The sequence below is a fragment of the Orycteropus afer genome, unplaced genomic scaffold (genome assembly GCF_000298275.1).
Source record: "Orycteropus afer afer isolate SDZICR_OR568_19922 unplaced genomic scaffold, OryAfe1.0 scaffold00110, whole genome shotgun sequence".
NCBI classification, from domain to species: domain Eukaryota; kingdom Metazoa; phylum Chordata; class Mammalia; order Tubulidentata; family Orycteropodidae; genus Orycteropus; species Orycteropus afer.
Genome location: NW_006921697.1, coordinates 4,641,724 through 4,652,654, shown reverse-complemented (window position 1 = coordinate 4,652,654; position 10,931 = coordinate 4,641,724). Strand labels below are relative to the sequence as shown.

Below are 10,931 nucleotides of genomic sequence, written 5' to 3'. Positions count from 1 at the left end.
CAGTCTGCCCAAGGGGAGTTTCCCTAGGGGTGTGGTCTGCTTCCAAGATATCCAGGGACATCCTGGGAAGAGCCACATTCTTTGAGGGATTGGAATCCTGGTGTGTGGACTACAAACTTCTGTGAGGGAGCAGCCCATCGCTCGACCTGGAGATCTTGGAGCCGCCTTTTGTTGGAGCCAACAACTAGCGCACTGCCTGCCAGCTTTGAATCTCTTGGCCCCCTGCGCTCACGGAAGCTAAGGCTGTCGCCAGTCCATTTTCCTCCAGAGACTTGGACTTGTCGGCTTCTATACGCTTGTGAGCTATTTTCCTAAGATAAATTTCTCTCTCTCTCTCTCTATAAATATATATATACTTGCTGGTTTTTGTGTTTCTCTGGAGAAGCCAATCTAACACACTATGGTATTTTAAATCACCTTGTATGCATGTGAAAGCTGGACAATGTATAAAGAAAGCCTCAGAAGAATTGATTCATTTGCATATAGTGTTGACAAAGGATATTGAATATACAACACACAGGCATAACAAACAAATCTGTCTTGTAAGCACAGCCAGGGTGATCCTTGGAAGCTAGGATGGCAAGACTTTGTCTCACATACTTTGGACGTGTTATTAGGTATGGTCCAGTCCCTTGAGAAGGACATCATGCTTGACAAAGAATCTCCCAATGAGATGGAGAGATGGATTGACACAGTGGCTGCAGCAATGGGCTCAAACAAAGCAACGATTGTGAGTAGGATGCAGGACTGGGCAATGTTTCATTTTATTGTTCCTAGGGTTACTATGAGTAGGAACAAATTTGAAGGCATCTAGGAGCTCTGGAGGTGTAGTGCCTAAGGCATTTGACTGCTAACCAGAAGGCTGGTGGTTCAAACTCACCAGCCACTCCTCGGAAGGAAGACTGGACAATCTACTTCCATAGTGTTACTCCCTCGGAAACCCAAGGAAGGGTCGACTCACAGTCAGATTCGACTTGAGGGCAGTGAGTTGAGTTTGAACAACAACATTTTTATCTGCTTTATATGGTTAGATATCATGCTTTGTTTGGGAAAAGGGTTCTGCTACTTAAACAACAACAAACACGCAGAGAGGACAAGTAGAAGAACTGAGACTAAAACACAACTCTTTTCACTCTATGGATAGTTTTTTTAAGGTCCATTTATGAAGTGCTGCAGGACTCAACTAATCTTCCCACTGGATGCTTCCTGCTGCCAGTCCCCAAGGCAGCCTACACCATTGGAACAGCTCCATCCTCTGCCTTCTGTTTAGCCAGAGTGTGCCACCTGGAAGCATCTAGTCACTGGTGCTGCCAGTTGCTGGGCTGTGAGGAGCAGAGCCTGTCCCTCATGAATTTGGAGAAGCACCTGTCAACCAAAGGGCTCTCTGATAGACTTGGTTGGATCAGGGAATTCTTCTTTGTTCAAATTCTGAGTCAGGAGGCTTGGGGTGGGACACAGGTACAGCATTTAAATCTCTAGAGACATGCTTCTTAAAACACCTGTAGTAAAGGAACAGATTTTTAAAATTTTAAAAATTTTTAAAATTTTCAATCCATTTTTTCAATACTTTCAAACTATGATTAGAAGATATATTACTAGCAGTTCAATATATATTAAAAATATGTATTACTAGATTGAACATATATTACTACTTCCTTGAAGTTTCAAAAATGAGAACAAATCTATGATTATGTGTAGAATTAAGGATAAAATTCAAAAAGAAAAAAGAATACATATTATTGCTCTGTATACATGGAGTCTCAATGAGTTAGAATAACATGATGAACACAGTTAATGTCTATGTTAAAATATGCACTGTACATGTTAAAATTGTAGAAATGGCAAATGTTTTGTTATCTATATATTTACCACAAATATATATATAAACTCTGATAGCATAGTGCCTAACGCACTTGACTGCTAACCAGAAGGCTGGTGGTTCAAACCCACCAGCCACTCCTCAGAAGGAAGTTTGGGCAATCTACTTCCATAGTGATACCACCTCAGAAACCCAAGGAGGGGTCGCCATGAGTTGGGTCTGACTCGATGGCACATAACGACAACAACACACACATATATATAAACCAAACCAAACTCACTGCTGTCTAGTCAGATCTGACTCATAGGGACCCCTCCTTGGGTTCCCAAGGCAATATCACAATGGAAGTAGATTGCCCAATCTTCCTTCCAAGAAGTGGCTGGTGGATTTAAACTGCCAGACTTCTGGTTAGCAGTCAAGTGCCTTAGGCACTATGCCACCAAAATCTGAGTCTCATTTTTTAAAAGTATTATTAGATTCAATAGGCATAATTTAACTCACTCTCATTGTTATAAAAGTTTCTAAACACTAACTCTCAATTTCTGTTTTTGTCATCATGGACTGATAAATACTTTACAGAATGGCACCAGCCCAGGGACCACACTTTAAGTAGCCCGGTTTTAGGCTAATGACTCAGATACTGAACAACATTTTAAGTTATTAGTCGTGAGTGACAGAGCAGAAAGAGCACTGAGCTCGAAGTTAAGAGCTTAGGTTCTGGTTTTGGTTCATTGTCTGGCTATAATGAGTCTTTTCCTTCCTCTGGGTCTAAGTTCTCCCATTTAAAAATGGTTACTAACCTGCCCATCATGTTTGGCCACTGAGAGGATCTGGTAAGATCATTGAATTTTCCCTGGAGAGCTAGGGAAAAGGAATCACCTGCCATTACCCAACTGTGTGCTAGGGAGTAAAGTAATCAAACATATCTGCTTGGGTAGCTCAAATAGGTGAGTGCTCAACTACTAACCAAGAAAATTTGGCAGTTTAAACCCACCCAGAAGTGCCTTGGAAGAAAGATCTGGTGATCTGCTTCCAGAAAGTCATAGCCATTGGAAACCCTATGAAGAGCAGTTCTACTCTGATGCACACTGGGTGTCTATGAGTTGGAATTGATTTAACAACAACTGGGGAAACAAAAACAAAAACTTTAAGAGAATGAGAGTTTTAATGATGCAGGGAGTTGAGAAGGATGGAAGAGGTAGAAAGTTAATTTGGAGGCATCAGCCATGATTGGGAAGGTAGGCCTAGAAGAAATGACTCATCAAGGAGCAACTGAGAGGTAAGGTGAAGAAGAAAGGAGGTCATGACCATGGAGGTGAGCCATACCTGGGAGATGGCTGGATTGACCATGGTTCTAAATGTGATGAGAGGCTTCTTTCCTCCTACCCCTCTCCCTATTCTTTAGTACTATTTATCTCTTTCTCCTTATAGATCCCTTTGGAAAACTCCCCATCTATCTTTCCAGCCCCAAATCCCAGCCCCTGCCTAGCACTGTGAGATGGTTCCAAGGAGGAGAGCCCTGAGTCCTGAGAGTCAGCTGAGGACAGTCATTGCAGAAGGAGTTGGGTTAGGTTTGGTGCTTTCCGAAAACCACAAGGCATATGGTTAAGAACAAGACCTGTTTTATGGATAACAATTGGTCCAGGGGACAAATGAACCATGTGAACCTCAGCCTACATGACTGATGAGACCAGAAGAACTAGATGGTGCTGGCTACCACTGTCAACCACTCAGAAAGGGATCAGTGCAGGAGATCCTGGATAGAGTGGGAGAACAATGTGGAACAAAACCTGATATCATAAAAAAAATGATCAGGCTTACTGGTCTGATAGAGCCTGGTGAAACCCCTGAGAACACGGCCTCTAGTCACCCTTCAGGCCTGGAATTGAACTCACTTCCGTGACTTCCTGCTAAACAATAGACAGGCATATAGGGTGAACATTCATATCAGGTAGATACACTCCTTTGAATAATCAATCATGGGACAGTAGAAGGACAGTATTTGCACAAGGAGACAGCTCACGGGGCAGGAATGTATAGGAAAAAAGGCACAGGGAAGAGGGACACTACAAGGAGGAAGTGGAAAGAGAGCTGTTACACTGTGGGCAATTATAGTCAATGTCACGAAACAAAATGTGTATGAATTTCTGTATGTAAAATGAATATGCTCTGTACGCTTTCACCCAAATCACAATTAAAAAAAAAAAGAAAGAAAGAATAAGGCATGTTTCATAGATACATTACTGCTGAGGTTCTGTCTCTGGCTTTTAAGGTATATAATTTTCTCTCTTTTGCCTAGGAAATCAATTTTTACAAGGTCATTGACTACATCCTGCATGGCAAAGAAGACATCAAAGTCATCCCGTAAGTTCCATCTCAAAGTGTGTACAGTTGCAGGCAAGTTATTGATGTCTATAAAATATGCATCCTAAAATCAACACTAACCAAATCCAAAAGGGTCACACATTTGATTAGAGGCAGAGAGCAGTATGGTGGCACGGTGCAGGATGGTGGAAAGAACCACCCAGGATGCTCAAATAGCTGAAGAGGCTTGAACACAGACACAGTGTGCCAGATTCTGAGTCAGGGTTCTGAATTTGTGTCCCAGATCTGGTGTCAATATGTTACCTATTGGGCTGCAGAAGTCCCTGGGTAGTGCAAACTTTTAAGTGATTGACTACTAACCAAAAGGTTGACAGTTTAAACATGACCAGAGGTGCCTCAGAAGAAAGGCCTGGCAGTCTGCTTCCAAAAGGTCATAGCCTTGAAAACCCTATGGAGCAGTTATGTTCTATAACACTCTGGTTCACCATGAGGCAGAATTGATTTGACAGCAACTTTTTTTCACTTTCTTTCTGGGCTTCTGTTTCCTATCTATACAATGAGAATCTATAGGGATCAAATCAGTACTTTTCAACTTTCTATGGAGGTGCCTTTGGGGGTCATGCAGAGGCAAGGCAAAAAGAAAAAGGCAGGACACTGGCTAAGAGAGCATCTCAGCCCCTAACTCACTGCTGTCGAGTCAGATCCGACTCATAGAGACCCCTCCTTGGGTTTCCGAGGCAGTATCACTCTGGAAGTAGATTGCCCTACCTTCCTTCTGATGAGTGGCTGATGGGTTTGAACCGCTGCCCTTCTGGTTAGCAGTCAAATGCCTTAGGCACTACACTACCAGAGCTCCTTCAGCCCTCAAAGCAGGTGTATATTCTAATTCCTCTTCAGATGTGACCAAACAGAATAAAGAAAAGGAAAGAGGGCAAAGTCCCAAATATGCACATAGATAGATGGTTGGGGCTGAAAGTTCCAAACCTTTTTTAGGATAGGCTTGTGCTTTTTTGGGAGCTCTGGTGGCATAGTGCCTAAGGCATTTGAGTGTTAACCAGAAGGCTGGTGGTTCAAACCCACCAGCCACTCCTCAGAAGGCAGGTTGGACAATCTACTTCCGTAGAGATACCACCTCAGAAACCCAAGGAGGGGTCTCTATGAGTTGAATCTGACTTGATGGCAGTGAGTTTGGTTTGGTTGTGCTTTTTCGGTCAGTAGAACATTTTCAAAAACTTAATTGGCTTCTTATCTATTGAATCTTCTGGTGCCAAAAGCCATACCCACAGCTCCGGTCCTGAGACCAGAGTGAGTCTTTCAAAGCCTGATTGCAGGCTACTCTAGGCTGCAAGCAAGTTCAGTGGGAGAGTCACACCCTCTGAGCTGTTTTGTCCAACCAAAAGAATTTACTGTATGCCAACCTTAATCCTTAAACAGTGGGTGTGATAGGTCACACTGATTTACTCTTGTTCTCCAGGTTGAATTGTAATAATCTTCTGTCACTTAGATTAACCAGATGAGTTGTTGCCTCAAGTTCCTGAATTTCTAGTTCTCTCCATTCCATTCCATTTCTTCTTCCTCTTCTCCTTCTCCTCCTCCTCCTCCTCTGCCTTCCCCTTCTCCTCCTTCTTCTTTTATAGACAGACAAGTATGCTCATATTTTTATAAAAACAAGACTCTGGTTCAACAGCTCACAGTTTTCTAGTGGCTTTTCATTTTCCATTTCATTTCTTCTTGCATGAGGACTGATTTTTTCCAAACTCATCTCTCTCTCTTTCTTTTAAATTTCAGCTGCATATACTTCAGTCATTCTGTTTTCTAACCTCTTTTCTAGAGCTGCAAGTTTACTAAGCTCACCTATCTTCCAAGTTATCACAGACCACAATTTCTTCATGTTTCACCACTCCTTCTCAAGCATCACATTTTTCTAGCCTCTGATAATACTCATCCTATTGCCCTCCACCCAAGCCCTAAACTATGCCAAAATAAACTGAGTCAATAACAAAATTAATCTATGAGATGAGGCTCATTCACGAAGAAGATTCACAAATCAAGCAGCATCAAACCACGTGTGGAAAGACACTCCACTGAGTATCAGTAGAGATTGGTTTTTGTTGAGAAAAACCACAGAAGAGAAGCTTATTTCAGATTGGCTTATATAATTTACTATTGAAATGCTTTCAGAATTTCATTGGTCAACAAGGATGGAAGTGATAGCAGAATCTCATTGATCAATGAAACTGGCCAGATTTATAGGAAAGCTAGGTTTAAGTTTCAGTAAAGACAAGTGTTAGAGGCATTGTCCATTTGACTGCTAATGCCATTTGGTCAACCACATGACTCCATGTTTATTTCATTTAAAAGCTATGTCACCTATTTTAGATTTTTCACTCCTGCTTTTGATAGTAATTTTTGAATCAGTCAGGGTAGGCTAGGCAATGCTGTGGAAATAAAACCTCAAGATCTTCATGGTATAAACATCAAATCTTTATTTTATCATTTCACTACATGTCAACTATAAATGGGGTTGGGGTAGCTACAATGTGTTGATGGTAGGCAGGTAGGTGCCAAGGCAGATAGAACAGTCACCATTTCAAGCACTGCAAGGTTGACTAGTCTTGACAAAGGGAAGAAAGAACATGGCAAAACACACACTGTGTTGTAAAATGTCCCTCTGGAGGAAACATATCACTTTTGCTCACATTTCTTTGGCCAAAGCTAGTCATATGGCCAAGTCATATGGTTTTCTTTAATTCTAGAGAGAAATTAAAGAAAATATAAATAAACTTAGATAAATAAATATAAACTGACTTGTCTGTCAGTTTGTCATCCTGTGGTGGCTCATCTGTTGCTGTGAGGCTGGAGGCTATACCACCATGTTGCAAAATGCCAGAAGGGTTACTCATGGTGGACAGATTTCAGCAGAGCTTCCAGGCTAAGACAGACCTCGGAAGAAGGAAGACGCCATCCACTTCTCAAAGAATTGGCCAGTGAAAACCTTATGAATGCAGTGAAACACTGTTTGATATATTACTGGACAACTTTATGAGTAGCCCTGAAACATTGTCCAATACAGTGCCAGAAGATGAGCCCATCAAGTCGGAAGGCACTCAAAATTTGACTGGGGAAGAGCTGACTCTTCATAGTGGAGAAGACCTTAATGATATGGATAGAGTAAAGCTTTCAGGACCTCCCTTGGCTGATGTGGCATGACTCAAATGAGTAGAAACAGATGCAAACATCCATTAATAACTGGAACATAGCATGTATGAAGTATGAATCTAGGAAAACTGGAATTTGTCAAAAATGAAATGCATAAAGATCAATATCCTAGGCATTGTTGTTGTTGTTATGTACCGTTGAGTCTGACCCGACTCATAGTGACCCCTCCTTGGGTTTCTGAGGCAGCATCACTACGGAAGTAGATTGTTCCTTCCGAGGAGTGGCTGGTGGATTTGAACCACCAGCCTTCTGGTTAGCTGTCAAATGCCTTAGGCACTATGCTACCAGAACTCCCTCCTAGACATTAGTGAGCTGAAATGGACTGGTTTTGGCCATTTTGAATCAGACAACCATATGATCTACTATACTGGGAATGACAAATTGAAGAGAAATGGTGTGGCATTCATCATCACAATGAGTGTTTCAAGATCTGTCCTGAAGTACAATGCTGGCAGTGATAGGATAATATCCATATGCCTACAAGGAAGACCAATTACTACTACCATTATTCAAATTTACACATCAACTGCCAAAGCTAAAGATGAGGAAATTGAAGATTTCTACCAACTTCTGCAGTCTGAAATTGAACATGTAATCAAGATGTGTTGATCACTGGTGACTGGAATGGAAATGTTGGAAACAAAGAAGGGTTACCGATAGTTGGAAAATATGGCCTTGGTGATAGAAATAATGCTGGAGTTCATGTGATAGAATTTTGCAAGACCAGCCACTTATTCACTGCAAATATCTTTTTTCAACAACATAAGCGATGACTATACACGTGGACTTCACCAGATGGAAAACACAGGAATCAGACTGACTACATCTGTGGCAAGAGGCAATGGAGAAATTTAATATGTTCAGCCAAAACAAGGCCAGGAGCTGATTGTGGAACAGACCATCAACTGCTCATCTGCACATTCAAGTTGAAGTTGAAGACAATTAAAACAAGTCCACAGGAGCAAAGATGTGACCTTGATAATATCCCTCCTGAATTTAGAGACTGTTTAAAGAATAGATTTGATGCATTGGACACCAGTGACAGAAAACCAGAAGAGTTGTGGAATGACATCAAAAACATCATCCATGAAGAAAACAAGAGGTCATTAAAAACACAAGAAAGGAAGAAAAGGCCAAAACAGATGTCAGAAGAGACTCTGAAACTTGCCCTTGAGCGAAGAGTAACTAAAGCAAATGGAAGAAATGACAAGATAAAAGAGATAAATAGAAGATGTCAAAGAGCAGCTCAAGCAGACAAAGACAATTACTATAATGAAATGTGCAAAGACCTGGAGTTAGAAAACCAAAAAGGAAGAATACACTCAGCATTTCTCAAGCTGAAAGAACTGAGGAAAAAAAAATTCAGCCTTGAGTTGCAATATTGAAAGATTCTATGGGCAAAATATTGAATGATACAGGAAACATCAAAAAAAGATAGAAGGAATACACAGAATCACTGTACCAGAAAGAACTGGTTGATGTTCATCCATTTCAGGAGGTGGCATATGTCCAAGAACCAATGGTGTTGAAGGAAGAAGTCAAAGCTCCACTGAAGGAATTGGTGAAGAACAAGGCTCCAGGAATTGACAGAATACCTATTGAGATGTTTCAACAAACGGACGCCCTGTTAGAGGCACTCACTAAATTATGTCAAGAGATTAGGAAGACAGATACCTGGCCAACTGACTAGAAGAGATCCATATTTTTACCCATTCCAAAGAAAGGTGATCCTACAGGATGTGGAAATTATCTAACAATATCATTAATATAACATGCAAGTAAAATCTTACTAAAAATAATTCAAAAACGATTGCAGCAGTATATTGACAGAGCTTCCAGACATGCAAACTGGACTTAGAAGCAAATGTGGAATAAGAGGTATCATTGCTGATGTCAGATGGATTTTAGCTAAAAGCAAAGAATACCAGAAAGATGTTTACTTATGTTTTATTGACAATGCAAAAGCATTTGATTGTGTGGATCATAACAAATTATGGATAACACTGAGAAGAATGGGAATTCCAGAACACTTGATTGTGCTCATGAGGAAACTGTAGATAGATCAGGAGGCTGTCATTTGAACATAACAAGGGAATACTACATGGTTGAAAATCAGGAAGGGGGTGCATCATTCTTTCACCATTCTTATTTAATTTGTATGCTGAGCAAATAATCCAAGAAACTGGATTATATGAAGAAGAATGTGGCATCGGGATTGGAGGAAGAATCATCAACATCCTGCAATATGCTGATGACACAACTTTGCTTGCTGAAAGTCAGGATGTCTTGAAGTACTTACTGAAGAAGATTGAAGAATACAGTCTGTAGTATGGATTACATCTCAACATAAAGAAAAAAGTCTCTGCAATTGGTCCAATAAATAGCTCCATGGTGGATGGAGAAAAGATTGAAGTTGTCAAAGATTTCATATTACTTGATTCTATAATCAACCCCACTGGCAGTTCAAACCCACCAGCCACTCCTTGGAAGGAAGGTTGGGCAATCTACTTCCATAGTGATACCACCTGGGAAACCCAAGGAGGGTGGCTATGAGTTGGATCCAACTCAATGGTAGTGTGTTTGGCTTTGGTTTTTACAATCAACACCAATGGAACCAGCAGTCAAGGCATCAGATGACATATTGTGTTGGGAAAATCTGCTGCAAAAGACCTCTTTCAAGTGGTGAAGAGCAAAGATGTCTCCTTGAAGACTAAGGTGAGCCTAACCCAAACCATGGTATTTTCAATCACCTCATGCATGTGAGAGCTGGACAAAGAATAAGGAACACTGAAGAAGAGTTGATACTTTTGAGTTGTGGTGTTGAAGAAGAACGCTAAGTGTACCATGGTCTACTAAAAGGACTAACAAATCTGTCCTGGAGGAAATGCAGCCAGAATGCTCCTTGGAAGTGAGAATGGCTAGACTTCATCTCACCTACTTTGGTCATATTGTCGGGAGGAACCATTCCCTGAAGAAGGATACTAAGCTTGGTAAAGTGGAAGGTCAATGAAGAAGGGGTAGGCCCTCAATGAGATGGATAGACACAGTGGCTGCAATGGTGAGCTCAGGTATAGAAAGGATCATGAGGCTGGCACAAGACTGGACAGTGTTTCATTCTGCTGTGCATAGGGTTGCTATGAGTCAGAGATGACTCAATGGCACCTAACAATAACAACAACAAATAAATGCAGAGGTATGCCATGTTCATGAATGCATAAATTATTATGAATTATTATGAATGCAATATTATGAACTGATCACTACTCTCAAAATCAATTTATAGATTCAATACCTTTGTATCATCATTACACATAATTCATAATTATCTATTATGAATACATTTATCCCCTGCTTCAATCAAAATCATAGAAGATCATTTTTTTTTTTTACATTGCATTGTAGAACCTGATAAGCTGATTCTAAAATTTCTATGAAAATACAAAAGGTCAAGATTAGTCAAGACACTTTTGAAGAATAAAATGCAAGGACTTGCTCAGTCAGATGTCAAGACTTACTATAAAACTATTGTATTTAATATAGTATGTTAGTGGTTCAAGGATGGATGAAC

At 40.7% G+C, this 10,931-nt stretch overlaps 1 protein-coding gene across 1 annotated transcript in view; it reads left to right on the top strand.

Moving 5' to 3' along the window:
• PDE6A (phosphodiesterase 6A) overlaps positions 1-10,931 on the top strand; it is a 150,025-nt gene that overhangs the window by 59,837 nt on the left and 79,257 nt on the right. The window contains exon 6 of the mRNA XM_007943602.2: positions 4,119-4,183. Within this exon, the coding sequence (XP_007941793.1) occupies positions 4,119-4,183 (65 nt within the window). The remainder of the gene's footprint in view (positions 1-4,118; positions 4,184-10,931) is intronic.